The sequence below is a fragment of the Aspergillus heteromorphus genome (genome assembly GCF_003184545.1).
Source record: "Aspergillus heteromorphus CBS 117.55 chromosome Unknown BO70scaffold_9, whole genome shotgun sequence".
NCBI lineage: Eukaryota > Fungi > Ascomycota > Eurotiomycetes > Eurotiales > Aspergillaceae > Aspergillus > Aspergillus heteromorphus.
The window spans coordinates 262146-276257 of record NW_020290414.1 but is presented as its reverse complement, the minus strand read 5'-3'; the positions used below and the strand labels follow the sequence as shown (position 1 = coordinate 276257).

Sequence of the window (14112 nt, the reverse complement as noted above, 5' to 3'; positions counted from 1 at the left end):
CCCAAACGCAAACCAACCCAAACAAACAAAAGCTGTATTATCTACCAAAACATCTATCCAGTCATGCAATATTCATAATTCGTTTCAGATCATGCAGTGAAAGCGGCTTCACCAGGTAATCGTCAATGCCAGCTGCAAAGGCCTGCTGTTGCATCTCGCTCGAGGCCACCCCGGTGACCGCCATGATGGCGGCGCGCGGCAGCGACTGCTGCTCTTCGTACTCACGGATCTTGCCCGAGGAGGCGATCCCGTCCATGATGGGCATGGAGATGTCTGTTTTTTTTAGTGAGACAAGAGATAGATATGGGAGGGGGACGGGGATGGGGACGGGGATGGAGATAAGAGATATTGGACGAAGATCAGGAAGCGGACAGGGATGGGGACGGGGACCGGGACGGGGCTAAGAACGAAAATAGGGACGAAACATACCCATCAAGATATAATCAAACGGCTGAGCCGAGTCCTTATATTTTTCCAGCGCCGCCAGACCATTGCTTGCAGTTTCATAGCTGCAGCCGATTTTGCGCATGAAGGTTGCCAGTATCTGTGCTCTGTCACCTAATGCCCATCATGGTGACGGGTGTGTCATACGTACCTTGATGTTAATGTCATTGTCGTCTACAATCAGCACATGGAGGTTATTCTTCCCCGTCGGCTCGGGCGGCATGGAGGCGAATTCCGAAACGTTCTCCCGGACGACGGGCGGAGACTCCGTGCCCTTGGCCAGGGCAAATGCATCGGATAAGCTGCGTCCGCGGAGAGGGAGACCAGGGAGCGGGCCGAGGACGGGATCGTCCTCGCATGCGCCAGGGGCCTGTTGCGACTCGGTGATCCGTTGTAACGCTTGCATGACTTTTCGGGGTCCGATTCTGTGGTCCATTAGTAAAGAATAGCGGTGATGGTGGTGGTGGTGTTGGAGTGCTATACTTACGGCTGCGAAACGTAGAACACGTCGGCGCCTTTGATGGCAAAGTCCCCGGGAAGCGAAACGCCCTGTTCGCCTATCACGAGGATCGACTTGTATTTGACGTCGATGGGGCCCGTTTTCGAGAGCTTTTTCAAGGTGGATTCTTCGATGACTCCGATGTCTCCGGAGGCTTTCTCGAGGTCATCAGCAAATGAGACCATCCAGCCGGGCTGGCTTAAGAGGACGTTGCTGAGAGCACTCCGTAGCGAGAGTTTGCGCTTGGCTTCCGTGCTCAGCAGTCCGCTGGGCGCTTCTTTGAAGTCCGCGTAGGCATTCAGGCCGATGAGAGAGACTCGGGTCATGATACGGGCGCCCGGGACCCCATCAGCCCACAAGGAGTCTCCTTCCACGAACTCCACGGGGATGTACACGTCCACATGGGTCCCGACTCCGACGTCACTTTTGATCTCGACGTCCCCGCCGAGGTAGTTCACGAGTTGCTTCACCACACTGAGACCCAGCCCAACACCTTCCGTCAAGATGCTTTCCTGCGCGAATGGTTGGAAGAGTTGGTGCTGGAGAAAGTCGGGCGATATTCCACAGCCGGTGTCCGTGATGGACAGGTGAGCTAGAGTCTTCTTCGTCTCGCCGTTTCGTTCGACCTTCTTGGCTAGAGAGATCTCGATGAAGCCGCATCGGGTGAACTTGAATGCGTTACCCAGGATGTTCATCACGATTCGTCGCCATGCACCCGACAGTGATTGCAGATGCCACGCGCCTAGATCTTCGATGCGGCTGATGACAGAGAGGTCATCTGGGTTGAACTGGGGAGGCGTGCCGTTAGGCCGACTCCCAACTCCGGGACCGCTCGGAAGATATCGACCTGCAATCTTGGCGGCGTTGATGAGGGAGCGATGGCCCGAGTACAGCGCTTCGGTTACCTCTTCCACCAGCTCGTCCAAGTCAAAGTCTGTCATGAGATTATCCAGGCCATCGCTGCTGGTGCCGCCCTTCTTGTGGAGTTGAGTCAGGTTGTTGATTTTGGTGAATTCAAGTCTGCAGAGTCAGTGAACGGTCCAGTGTGTGGGTGGGTGGTCCAAACTCACAGGTGGTTCATCGTGTCCAGTAGTGTCAGCCCGCACGTTTCTACCATGGTGACCATATCTTGCTGCGCAGGTTCCAAAGGAGTCGTCTGCAAGAGCTCGGTACTGGCAAGCATGCCATGTAGAGGGGATCGGAGTTCGTGGCTGACCGAGGACAGTAGATCGGATTTCGACTTTTCGGTGGCGGTCCAGTCTATTTGGCAGAACCCGGAGACAATGGAGTCACCAAATGTCTTCAGAAAGGCAAGATCATCTTGCCCTAGTCGACGCTTATCATCGCACGTCCAGACAAGTGTCCCAGCCAGCCAGCGAGATCGGTTCCAGTTCCACAGCGGAAGAAACACCAGAGACCTGGCCTCTGGGCAATTGTGCGCCAGCCGGGCATTGATCGAATGGTGTAGACTATACTCGCTCTGCAAGCTCTGTCTCCGCTGATGCAGCAAGCTCGAGACCGATGATCCAGAGGTCTGATGAGGGTGGAGGACCTCGCCGTGCGGGAAGGCAGTGAACATGTCATGCAGCAGCCCTTCCGTCAAGCCAAGCCTGAACATATTGGTATTGCACTCCACGGCGTGCTCCGACGAGGCGAACCCGATTGGTTCGCACAGCTTCTCGGACCAACCACCATGAGAGGAGATGCTCGGAGAGCGATGGGAGATCCCGGAGTCGCTGTCTTTAGATAGGACATCCCAGTCACGAACACTGGCGGTGGAGCCACTGGTTCCGTTAGACAGACTTTTGTGTGACCGAAGAAAAGCAATACTTACCTGCGAGAGTTACTGCGCGAGGCATCCACAAAGAGAACGCCGTCCAAGTCCATGGATTCCTGCAAAAGAGCGCTTGCACGGGAAAACAGCAACGACGTCTTCTCGGAGATGGCATTGCCCTCGGGCACTATGATAAGCTTGTTCGTTTCATCGGAACGTTTCCTCACATGCCGTTGATGGCTGTCATTGGGCGCCGAATGAACGGCTCCAAAGGGTTGGTTTTGGAAGAAGGGCGACTCGCTCGCCGGGGTCAGCCGGGGGTGTTTCGCTGAGGCTGGTGAAACCCCCCGATTATTAGTCGTTGTGATGGAGAGACGGTCAAGACCGGGTACCTCGGATGACCGAGGTGAAACAATACCGGTCGCGTTGCTGCGTCTGCGGGCCCTCCAACCGTCGTTCTCATGGCCCGACTGCCCTTTGATGAACTTCATGAGGCTACCTAGCAAACGGTCCGCCTGGCGGTGATGCCGGACCGCCCAGACATTCTCGAGGTGGTGCGCGACCGAGTTCGCAACATCCTGCAATCCTACCAGATCGCTGTCCGCGAAGGAATCGCGAGGTGTCTCATCCACAACGCAATACGTGCCAAAGGTCTCCCCGGAAGAGTTGCGCAAGGGAACCTCCGCGTAAAACCTGGACCGGAATTGTTTCACAAGAGGGTGGTCGGTCAGATCCGGTTGCATGGCAAGATCGCGGACTACGGTACGGGTGCTGTCTGATGTGACATTGGAAGACTCGATCGCGTCGCCTCCATCCCGTCCCAGACCCAACGTTTTCATGCCCACTGAAAGACTGCCAACACGAGCGTCTCCGTCGCAACCAGGATCGGACGGTGTGGCTCCCACGATGACCTGTGGCCCCGAGCCATCAAGGAGTGAAACAAAAGCATATCTGCAGTTCAAGCGATAGGTGCCCAGTTGCGCCAGCGCCGTCAGGGTAGGGTCTGACGCCGGGGACGTCATCAGGGAGTTATCCCGCCCATTGGCAGTAGACGGAAACGCCGGGCGCGGCAGCCCATGGGTTCGATCGTGGGCGCTGTAGAGACTGCGTGTAGGGGACATGATGTGAGCACACACCCCAACGGCCACAGTGCGAGAGCGCAGCCTACCTGAGGAGTTCCGGGGTCATTCGGGGCGGCGAAGGCAAAGGATGGACAGCTGCTGAGCCCACCGCGTACGGAAGATCGTCTATGGCATCGCAAGTCGGCGCAAAAATTGTCCACGATTCGAGCGGGACAGGTGTGGGACGGAAAAGAAAAAGCACGAGGTACTATCTCTTAAATACCGGGACGGGCAAGTCGAGCTGGTCACGCCGACCTGAACCGAGAGGGTTTGGGTTCACGACGCCGGCGCCACCGGATCTGGGACAGGAGCTTCCGAGGAACTCATCCAGTAGGGTGGGAACCGGTCTAGGCCGCCGAGTGGGTGTGGTCGAGTCGAGTCTGGGAGGGTGGAGAGTGGATGCTTGCTGATGGGCCCTGAGCCTGGCCATTCGATGGAACCGACCCCGACTAAGGGGGGGGGGGTCATCGATGGGCTCAGAGGGTGAGATCCTGCCAAATCCCGGGAACGACCGCCCGCGTCCCACGGGTCGGCCATCAAGACTCGCAGCCTGGGTGGCATCGGCCGAACAGTTCCACGAGACGACCATCACGCTGGTCGGCCCCGACAAATCCCCTGGAGCAGCGGCGGCGGCAGGTGCCGCCTAGCCGAGCAACCGCGAGAAACTTCCATCGAGATAGAGCGATAGATGGTGCTGATGATTTGATGGCGTGCGTTCGGGGGGTGAGAGTAACGCGATGGGAGGGCGGAAGAGTGGGACGGGGAGGGAGAGGGAGAAGGAGAAGGAGAAGGAGAAGGAGAAGGAGAGAGGCGATGGACGGGTCATTGATGTAACTCAACTCTCGTCAACGCGCCCGGATTGGCCCGGAGTTGCTTTTCCAAGTCCTGCCCGCATTCGGACATGTCGACGCCTCAGGTTACCTACCACGGCCACCACACCTTAAGCCTCAGGCATGCTCCGTGCTCCCCCTCTTCTCCTCCTCCTCCTCCTCCTCCTCCTCCTCCTCCATCGTGTCCGTATTCCACAACCCCAAAAATTCCTCCTGCACACGAGCTACGCACATGTGCTTTCCCTCCTCCCGACCCCTTTCATTGGGCGGAATCCACACTAACCAGCCCCGTCGACGGAACCTTAACCAGGCCAACTGATCAGCCGACAATCGGAGCTCATCCATGTACCGTCGAAGTCTACGACCAGGCGGGGAGGAAGGACCTCACGGACAGGCAGGCAGGCTGGCAGATACCGAGATCGAGATAAGATTAAAATGCTCCGACTCGAGGATCTGCGACGGGTTCAACGGTACCAAGTTACCAATCATGATTGATTTTTTTGACCATTACCATTACATTACTTACTCATCGACTTTGGGTTGCGGGCGGTCGGTGTGAAAATTGCGATGGATGAATGCAATGAAATCGGTTTGATGATTCATCTAGTTATATCTACTGTGCATCGGTCTAGATTCGACTTCCTTCAACTTTGAACTGAAGACTCTGGCACTTGAATCTACGGGGGCAGAAATCCAGAAACCCCCAGACTACGGACAGGATGATAAGAAGCGAGAAATGAAGTCAAGTATATCCTGGGTCTTCCTTTTTCAGGAAGATGGAAATATCTCCGGGGGGGTATCACTGTATTAAGGAGGCTTGGGTTGGTTGGCGACCGCAAATTTCTGCACGGCGGTAGCCAGCCAAGCCTAGTAATCTCGTGTTGCAACACCATCTCCTCGTGAAAGCCGAGGGCAACTCTAAACCTGCTTGGCCAATAAGTGGGTTCACATGCCCGCGGGCGCAGAAAGTCTCTCCGGCCAACCATGGCCAGTACGGACGCAAAGCTTCCCTCCGAGCATGTTGTTTGGGTCCTGAGTATACATCCCCATCCCCACCCGCCACAGTCACCTGACCTGACCTGATCGGTTGCCTCAACAGACGAGGGTGTGTGTGTGTGTGAGAGAGAGAGAGAGAGATGGAGGGAAGACCTTTGTTAGAATATCGCCGGATCCATCGTGGGGTTGATGGAAAAGAACGCCTCCAGGTCCATCGTGGAAAAGTCAAAGTCCCACCCCATGTCGGACTGCGTGAAGTCCAGCAGGTCCTCGCCACTGCCCACGCTGCCGCTGGGCATGCGGATGCCATCCTGCAGCGAGTTGCCCTGGAAATCGGACAGCATCGCAAGGCCTCCCCCGCCCGGCAGACCTCCGTGCACCGGCTCGGGCACTGGGCCCTGTGGATGCGGGGAGACGTCGCTGGAGTAGTGGCGGATCGCGGCCTGGGTTTGATCCAGCCCGAAGGGCTGGCCTTTGGCAATAGCCTCGGGCGACCAGTCGTACGAGGGGTGTATCTTTCGCAGGACGGTCAAGATCGCGGACATGGAGCTCGAGATAGGTTCCCCGGGTCGCATCGATGACAGGCCCTGCAGGGCGGCGTGGATCCACGGCAGGTGCGTGCACGCCAGATTTTCCCCATGCATGAGGTCGTAGATCAGGGCGAAACTAGAACTGCCCAAGAAGTACCCGTGGTAGCGGAGTTCCTAAAACACGATCAGCACCATGCAGACGGGACAACTGGTGGGTTTTCGAGAGACATACCCGAACGAGGTCGTTGTAGATCGAGGCTTCATAGAGATGATGGATCGTTCGACATGCAGCACTGAGGGCCTGGTTGCAGGCTTCGTTGAGCCATGTGGGGATCTCTGTCGGTCGTTTGCCGATGCCGCCCTCCCGGTGTGCGGACATTTTCATATCCCGATGCCACCGGCCCCGGAAAATCAGAAACGGGCGGAATGTCAAGAGGATGGTGTGGTAATAAACTACCCGGTTAGCATGGTGCCAGAGATGAGTTCCTCAAAACATACGCGTTATTAGGATGGTCTGTCTGACGCCCAGACTTCCGGGTTGAACCTGCTTGTCGAGTCCGAACCCGAGGGCATGCTGCATCATCGAGTCGTAGCCACGCAGTTCATCTGTGATCGACCTCGCAATCTTCCACATCTGCAGCAAGGACTCGTGACGCCGGCCGTACATCTCGTCGGCCGATCGGGTGATGATCTTCGAAAGATGAATCAGAACCTGCAGGAACGGGTCCTCCGGTGGTGCAATCCCAATGTCCTTGGCCGACAAGGATCTTGGCCGTCCTAGGTGGAAGCAGGTCCAGCTGAGGGGGCCGTCAGTACAAAGCAGTAACAATCAATTGGCGGTGGACGAACACTTCGTAAAAGTACAGTGACCAAAACGTACACCGTCGTTCCTCGACGCTATCGGCAGCGTCGCCACCGTCGCTGGGGGCTTCTTTGTGCAGGCCGGCGGAGATGGCCGTCCGGGCCGCCGTGCCCATCAGAAGAAATGCCGAGTTCGGCCTCCCTTGTTCGGTCTGGAAGTGCGCGTGCTAGTGAGGTCAACATCCCGGTCGCGACGCTCTGGGAGACGGCTACTTATCATGAACATGGACAACTGTACTGTCTGAAGGTTGACCACATCATCGAGCGATGTGGTAGACGCCTTTACGCGGTCATACAGTACATCCCCCCAGTGGTGATGCTCCGTCGCGAGAGCACCGATAGCCAAGCCCATCAGGAGCATCGACTGGGCCCATTTGTCCGAGCGGACGTCCGCCGTTGGGCGATACAGGTGCTCGAGCTGCTGGTAAAAGACGTCCTTGGGCCAGAAGGGGACCATATGATACAGCGTCGCCAGGAAGCGGTGCAGGAAGTCCTTGGCCAGCTCGTAGGGCAGGAACAGGACCTGCGCATCGGGCCCATTGGGGACCTTGTTCGGATCATGCGATTCGGCCTGGGTTCCGAAAAAGATGCGGCGGAAGCTGAACATGTCCAGGCCAGCACTGGCTTCTTCGACCTCGCCCTGGGGCTCCTGCGGCTCCGCTGATTGGTTGTTCGAGACCAGGCCGCGGTAGATCTCGTGCATCAGCGCGAAATGGGATGTTGAGCCATAGTACAACTGCACCTTGCACGATGGCGATGCCATGTGCGTGGCGGAAACGCTGTTGTTGAAGGTCAGGCTGACGGACGGATTTCGCCGTCGTGTTAGTGGTGCTGGTGGTTGTTGTTGATGATGCTGATGGTGGTGGTGGTCCGTCGGGCCAGGAGAATGCGGCGATGGGCCAGAATAGTCGGGCCGGGAGGCCCCATTATTGGAGGCCAACGCATCACTGGCAGACGACTCCGGGTAGTGGTGTTTCTTCTTGCGCTGGCGGATGACCTCGCGATAAATACATGGGGTATGGCGCAGCTGGCAGGTTTTGCACGGATTGACGCCATTGCACTTGATCTTCCGCTTCCTGCACTCTTGGCAGGCCTTGGGGATCCGCCAGCCGGAGGGCTGGGCCGGCGAGACGGGGTCGGCCATGTCCTGGCGGAGGGCAGATCAGAAGGGCACTCCTGACTGTATCGCAAGGGAGGGGGGGGGGGGGGGGACTTTCTTTGATGCTTCTGCGTCATGGAGCGATTCCGCATCGATCGAGAGCCGAGAAGTCGGATGTACGGCACGTGAGCCGATCCGGTATTCCGGTCCCGATGCGGCCTAGTGGGGCATGTGACTGTCAGCTGACTGGCGGCTGCCTGTCTGCCTTGCTGCCTTACGTCTTACTGACGTTTGCCTAGGCGCCTTATTGCCTGACTGCCTGCCTAACCCTATAAACCGACATGTGAGCTTAAGGGAGTCCACGATCTGAAATCTGGTTGAGGCGCATTGCGGACCATGTTTGATCTGCTACCCCTCACATCGGCATGCACTGGAGATGTCGCCAGCAAATAGGGCTGAGGCGCGCTGACCACCCAAGATGTGGGATGCATCCTGATTGACGGCAACTTTGGCATCCTCGTGTTACATCTCATGATCGGTGGCCGTCCCGATGTCTCTATGATGACGTCGCATGTATCACACTGTTATAACCCCCCAGGATCTCGCTCCTCTCATCTCGGTAGACCCTCCATCTAAGCAGCTACCATAGCTACCCCACCCTACAGCTAAGGACATCAAAACAAATCCCATGAAGCCAGCCATCCACATCGCCAAACCGCACCGCGGTGAGGCCTCGGAGAAGCGCGATCCAGCCACCACCCAGGCCTGGCTGATAGGGAGTGGCATCGCCTCGCTGTCCGCGGCGGTGCACCTCATCCGCGATGCAAACGTGACCCCATCGCACATCCACATCCTCGACGTGCATTCCCACGCGGGTGGCGGCATCACAGGCTGCGGCAATGCCCAGGACGGCTACGTCCTGTATACAGGCAGCCTGCCCTACTTCCACGACCGCTGCGTCGAGGAGCTCCTTTCTCTCGTCCCCAGCCTCGACAACCCGGAGAAGTCGCTCCTGGACTCCATCAAGGACGCCGACCGCCATGCGACTGTGCCCCAGAAGCAGAAATCCACCACCCGGCTCATCCGGCAGGGGAAGGACGGTCCAGAATGCGTCCATATCAACAGCCTGCAGATCGGGCCCAAGTACCGCATGGAACTCATGCGGATTATGCTCGAGAACGAACGCTCGCTCGGGGACGGCGCCATCCGCGATTACTTCGACGAGGCGTTCTTCAAGACCAACTTCTGGATGCAGTGGTCCACGACGTGAGCCATCCTTACCCAGTCTTCCCCGGTGAATCCTCCTGTCTGGCCCCGACTAACACAACCCCCCAGCTTCGCCCTGCAACCCTGGCACAGCGTGGCGGAATTCCGGCGCGGACTGTGCAAGCACCTGGCGGACATCGAACACCTCAACGACATCAAACCGCTGGACCGGACCAAATACACGATCTACGAATCGATCATCCAGCCGATCTCGAGCTACCTCGAGCGCATCGGGGTGGACTTCCACTTCCACGCGCGGGTGACGCGACTCGAAACGCACCCCGACTCGCCGCACACCGTGACCAACATCGTTCTCACCGACACCGACACGAAAGACCCGATCGAAAAGTCCATCGTGGTGGCGCCCAGCGACATCGTCCTGGCCACCCTGGGCTCGACCTCCACCGGCACCCAAACCGGCACCAACACCACATCCCCCAAACCCAGCTCCCCCTCCACCGACAAAGACAGTGCCTGGACCCTGTGGCACTCCCTCTCCGAAGCCTTTCCCAACGCCCAATTCGGCTCCCCCTCCCACTTCACCTCCCACACCCCACAAACAACCCTAACCACATTCACCACAACCCTGCACGACACCCCCTTCCTGACCCTCTACTCCACCCTCACAGCCACCGACCCGGGCACCACTGCGCTCCTCACCCTCTCCAGCAGCCCTTGGTGCCTCAGCCTCAGTATCCCCGCCCAGCCCGTCTGCCCGGACCAGCCGTCCTCCACGCACGTCATCTGGGGATACGGCCTGCATCCGCTCGCACAGGGCACCTTTGTCCCGAAGCCCATGACCGCCTGCACGGGCGAGGAGATCGCCACAGAGGTCTTCTCGCACCTCGGCTTGCCGGTCGACGAGCTGCTCCCCAGGTCCAATACCATTCCGTGCGTGATTCCGTTGGCCACGGCGCCTCTCCTGCCGCGGAAGATGGGCCAGAGGGCGGAGGTCGTGGCGGGGGGCAATCTGGCGCTGGTGGGCCAGTTCGTCGAGATTACGGATGATACTACTCTCAGCATGGAGTATAGTGTCAGGGGGGCGCAGATGGCGGTCGGCGAGGTGATGGGGTTGGAGAGGAAGGTGCCGCGCATCGAAAGGCATATGTTGTTGAGTGTGTTTGATTTGTTGGGCGGCGCGTAGGTGGGGAGGGGGGGGATTTTGCGGAAGGAGGGGCGGGGTTGGTGGTTTGTTTATTTGAATTTGTTTTGAATATTGGGGTGTGATTGGATGTCTCCTCCGTTTTCGTGTTTTCTTCGAATGGTGCCGTACCTATCTGCCCGTCTCTTTCCGCGCTCCGGTTTCATTTGATTGCCATGGACTGGACTGGACCGGGCTGGACGGAATTGAATTGAATTGCATTTCATGTATTCATGTACCTATGGCTCAAGCATTCCCCGTCTTGTTTTATCTTGTACCCCCCCCACCACCCCATACCTATAATATCCTGTCATACTGTCATACTCTTCCCTAATCCAGACTGACACATCTTACCACTTCTTCCTTTCTAATACCATCCACACGTACGATATATTCCAAGCAGAATGAAGTATACTTCCCATTTCCAAATCCTCTACCTACCTACCTACCTACCACCACCACCACCACCACCATGACAGCCGAAACAGAATACAATACAGAGTACGAACCTATAAATCCTTCCCATTCTTCCACATCCCCCCATCCATCCACGCATTCCATTCATTTCCGGAGCGTAGATAAGCTAAGCAAAGGTACGTACCAACTCCCCCCCCCCCTTCCCCTTCAAATCCAAGACATCCAGTATAGCATCCCCTATCAAGCCAACCCATATTTCCAACCACCACAACCACCACCTATTCCATTCCACTTCATCCTACCAATGTCCACGAAACAGCGTCTTGCTTTAGCGTGTACTTACCATGTTAACCTATCTTTCTGATCTCGTGATCTTATTTGCTGATCGGGTTGAATCCGCGCACGAGCACTTGCTCGGATGAAAGGCGGGAGAATTATAACTTAGATGGAATCTAACGCGCTAGCCGGTGGGGAATCGCATTTACCGAGTTATTGGGGGGAAGGGAGTAGCGAAATGGGAAGGGAGGGGAGGGGAGGGGGATGGGGTGGGATATTGGGATCGGGGTGGACAGGCACGGGACGAGGTGAGGTACTAGTATATAATGTGGCAGGGAATGGGTAGGACTATCTAGGCAAGGAAGCCAAGTTATAATCAACGCCCTTCTCTCCATCACGGGGATTTTATCTGGAAATGCCCGATAGAATGTAGAATGTGTAGCGTAACTACCTACCGACCGACCGACCTACCTATCTACCCGCAATATGTATATGTATCACAGCGACCAGACATTACCCCCACACACAACCCTAACCACGAACAAAAGTCCAACTCCTACCCGCTATCTATTCTATATCCGCCACTGAAAGGCCGGATTCCTCCAGTCCAGATCCTGGATCTGATTCTGGGTCATCCCGCCCAACGCACGATCCAGATCCACCGTCTCTCGACGCCGATTATCCCCGCGCATCCACCACCACATCAGCGCGGCGACGAGAAGGGTCACGGTCGAGGTAGCCAGATTCAATCCATTTCCGATACGGTAGTTTGGGGCATCGAAAGGCAGAAACGACCAGGTGGAGATCAGCCCGCCGATGGCGCCGAGGGTGACGTTTGTGGCGAGGGCCGAGGAGCGGGCGGTGTCGGAGACGACGTTGTTGGAGACGTGGGCGTTGCACAGGGGGCCGAAGCTGAAGGCGCCGCTGGCGATGAGAAAGGTGGCGCCGTAGCGCACGTGGGGGGACGTGCTGGCCAGGAAGAGGATGTATCCGGCCATCAGGAGGGGCGGGGCGAGGACGAAGAAGATGAGGCGCCGGTCGAAGCGCCAGCTCAGGAGCGGGAACAGGACGGTGAAGAAGGCGCCCACGACGTAGGGCGGCACGGTGTGCAGCTGCTGCGCGACGACGGTGCGGGTCGGGTAGATGGTGCGCACGATGGTGGGGGCGAAGAAGGCCAGGCCTTGGACCGTGATGTTGTTGAGGAGGAAGATGAATGCCGTGGTCAGGGTGACGGGGCTGAGGATCCCGCGCAGCGTCTTGGCCGCGTCCATCTGGTCGAGGATCTCGGTGGTGGCTACCCGTTCGCATTTCAGTCGCGCGATGGCCAGGGTTTTTTCTGATGCGGTCAGCCAGCGGGCTGTCTGCGGACGGTCGGTGAGGGTGGCGAAGGCCAGGAGGCCTAGTCCGATCGTGATGATTCCCTCGATCGCGAATATCATGCGCCAGGTGTGCAGACTGCCGAAGTGGTCGAGGGTGAGGATCGCCGAGGCGAGCAGTCCGCCAAATGCACCGGCCAGGGGCGCCATCACGACGTAGATGGACAGGTAGAAGGCTAGTTCCCGGCTTCGATACCACCGGGATAGGTAGTAGGCGATTCCGGGCATCATCCCCGCCTCGAAGACGCCGAGGAGGAACCGTACCCCGGACGCGCTGTGGATGTTCTGAACGAATGCCGTGCCGAGAGAGCAGATGCCAAAGGCTAGGGTTATGGCGGGGAGAAACCAGCCGGGTCCGATCAGCTTGCAAGCCATGTTGGAGGGAATCTCGAACAGGATGTAGGAGATGTAGAAGACGGACAGCACCGCATTGTAGTCGTTGCCATGCAGACCGAGGTCTTTTTCGAGTCCGGCCAGCTTTGCGTTACCTGTTGAGGGGGGCGTCAGTTGGGTATCGGAGGTAGATAGACGTAGCAGTCATACCGATGTTGGCGCGATCGATGAAGCAGAACAGGTATATCAAGGCCACGGTCGGGAGGATGTACAGGTCGATCTTTCGCCGGAGACGAGACTCGGCCTTGCGATCGAACTCCACCAGGGCTCTACCGTCCTGATCGCTCGCCGCAAGGCCCGGTCCTGCTGCTTTGTGTACGTCCTGATCCCAGATCGTCTCCTCGTGCTGAGCTGTACGCTTTCCATCCGCAGTGATGTCCGGGGGACTGGTCGACGACGCCATCTGTCGAAAACAAATCGCCCTGGACGAAGTTGTGCGGAACAAGATGAGCTGCGCTGGCTGGTGGGACCGGGAGCAGTCTGACGCGAGGAAGGAGTAACGGGTCGAGAGCTTGCCCCCGTTATAACATCGCATTCCTCTCGGGGTTCACGTGCAATGACGGGCTCATGGGACAGTCGTGGGGCAGCCAGTCATCGCGTCATGCGAGGGAATCAGGGTATTCAAGGTTCGGGCCAAGCAGTGGCACGCGAGGGTTTGTCCTCCCCGAAGGGTGAAGCTCGGCGGTTCTGATGTCCTTGGCGGCCTCCGCCTCGTGTTGCGCCTTGGCGTCTCCGCCTTTCCGCCTCTCCGCAGCCCCGGATTTCCGCCGCTCAGCTGTCATCCACACCGCCTCCTGTTCGGGCTCAAAATACGGCAGAGATGGATCCTAATCCGGAAGGCGGTCTATCACGTCGCTCCTTGCCAGGATAACCCCAACTCGAGCATCTCCTGGACTTCAATCGCATGCACCGCGCATCAGAGTGAGACGTGACGAGGTCTCGGTATCTCGTGGGCGTGTCTCTCCAGACCCATATCTGGTCATCCAGGCGGAAATGCGGGACCTTTCTCTCTTATTATTTATTTAATCCATCTAAAATGCAGGAGATACAGAGTTTTATATATTTTACTGAAGAAATATGATTGTTCTG

General features: G+C 57.5%; 5 protein-coding genes across 5 annotated transcripts; 1 reads left to right on the top strand and 4 right to left on the bottom strand.

The window, feature by feature from the left end:
* Nucleotides 1-692, bottom strand: BO70DRAFT_361229 (response regulator). The gene is made up of 2 exons (XM_025542996.1): nt 430-692; nt 1-273 (listed from the first exon to the last, which is right to left on the bottom strand). The coding sequence occupies exons 1-2, from the start codon at nt 527-529 to the stop codon at nt 62-64; spliced, it is 312 nt and encodes a 103-aa protein (XP_025400176.1). The 5' UTR covers nt 530-692; the 3' UTR covers nt 1-61.
* BO70DRAFT_228980 (GAF domain-containing sensor histidine kinase) lies at nt 487-3942 on the bottom strand. Its single transcript, XM_025538773.1, has 4 exons — nt 2778-3942; nt 2014-2727; nt 932-1963; nt 487-869 (listed from the first exon to the last, which is right to left on the bottom strand). Exons 1-4 carry the CDS (start codon nt 3836-3838, stop codon nt 569-571), a joined length of 3108 nt encoding a protein of 1035 aa, XP_025400175.1. The 5' UTR covers nt 3839-3942; the 3' UTR covers nt 487-568.
* Nucleotides 3943-5738: 1796 nt separating this feature from the next.
* Nucleotides 5739-8245, bottom strand: BO70DRAFT_228953 (Zn(II)2Cys6 transcription factor). The gene is made up of 5 exons (XM_025538772.1): nt 7273-8245; nt 7044-7219; nt 6693-6991; nt 6427-6647; nt 5739-6368 (listed from the first exon to the last, which is right to left on the bottom strand). The coding sequence occupies exons 1-5, from the start codon at nt 8197-8199 to the stop codon at nt 5823-5825; spliced, it is 2169 nt and encodes a 722-aa protein (XP_025400174.1). The 5' UTR covers nt 8200-8245; the 3' UTR covers nt 5739-5822.
* Nucleotides 8246-8842: 597 nt separating this feature from the next.
* Nucleotides 8843-10564, top strand: BO70DRAFT_428432 (oleate hydratase; the record flags this gene model as incomplete). The annotated part of the gene is made up of 2 exons (XM_025547972.1): nt 8843-9420; nt 9490-10564. 2 exons carry the CDS (start codon nt 8843-8845, stop codon nt 10562-10564), a joined length of 1653 nt encoding a protein of 550 aa, XP_025400173.1.
* Nucleotides 10565-11817: 1253 nt separating this feature from the next.
* BO70DRAFT_378983 (putative MFS transporter) lies at nt 11818-13487 on the bottom strand. The gene is made up of 2 exons (XM_025545305.1): nt 13174-13487; nt 11818-13118 (listed from the first exon to the last, which is right to left on the bottom strand). The coding sequence occupies exons 1-2, from the start codon at nt 13424-13426 to the stop codon at nt 11827-11829; spliced, it is 1545 nt and encodes a 514-aa protein (XP_025400172.1). The 5' UTR covers nt 13427-13487; the 3' UTR covers nt 11818-11826.
* Between the last annotated feature and the right edge of the window lie 625 nt (nt 13488-14112).

What these genes read in the sequence shown, in the direction of transcription:
- BO70DRAFT_228953 (XM_025538772.1), bottom strand. Translation starts at nt 8,199, where the DNA reads ATGGCCGACCCCGTCTCGCCGGCCCAGCCCTCCGGCTGGCGGATCCCC. An exon ending in ACAGACCATCCTAATAACGC is followed by an intron (nt 6,648 to 6,692) that starts GTATGTTTTGAG and finishes CTAACCGGGTAG; the next exon opens with TTTATTACCACACCATCCTC. An exon ending in TCTACAACGACCTCGTTCGG is followed by an intron (nt 6,369 to 6,426) that starts GTATGTCTCTCG and finishes ATCGTGTTTTAG; the next exon opens with GAACTCCGCTACCACGGGTA.
- BO70DRAFT_361229 (XM_025542996.1), bottom strand. Translation starts at nt 529, where the DNA reads ATGCGCAAAATCGGCTGCAGCTATGAAACTGCAAGCAATGGTCTGGCG. An exon ending in GTTTGATTATATCTTGATGG is followed by an intron (nt 274 to 429) that starts GTATGTTTCGTC and finishes TAAAAAAAACAG; the next exon opens with ACATCTCCATGCCCATCATG.
- BO70DRAFT_378983 (XM_025545305.1), bottom strand. Translation starts at nt 13,426, where the DNA reads ATGGCGTCGTCGACCAGTCCCCCGGACATCACTGCGGATGGAAAGCGT. An exon ending in CATCGATCGCGCCAACATCG is followed by an intron (nt 13,119 to 13,173) that starts GTATGACTGCTA and finishes CCCCCTCAACAG; the next exon opens with GTAACGCAAAGCTGGCCGGA.
- BO70DRAFT_228980 (XM_025538773.1), bottom strand. Translation starts at nt 3,838, where the DNA reads ATGTCCCCTACACGCAGTCTCTACAGCGCCCACGATCGAACCCATGGG. An exon ending in TCGCGCAGTAACTCTCGCAG is followed by an intron (nt 2,728 to 2,777) that starts GTAAGTATTGCT and finishes TAACGGAACCAG; the next exon opens with TGGCTCCACCGCCAGTGTTC. An exon ending in CTGGACACGATGAACCACCT is followed by an intron (nt 1,964 to 2,013) that starts GTGAGTTTGGAC and finishes CTGACTCTGCAG; the next exon opens with ACTTGAATTCACCAAAATCA.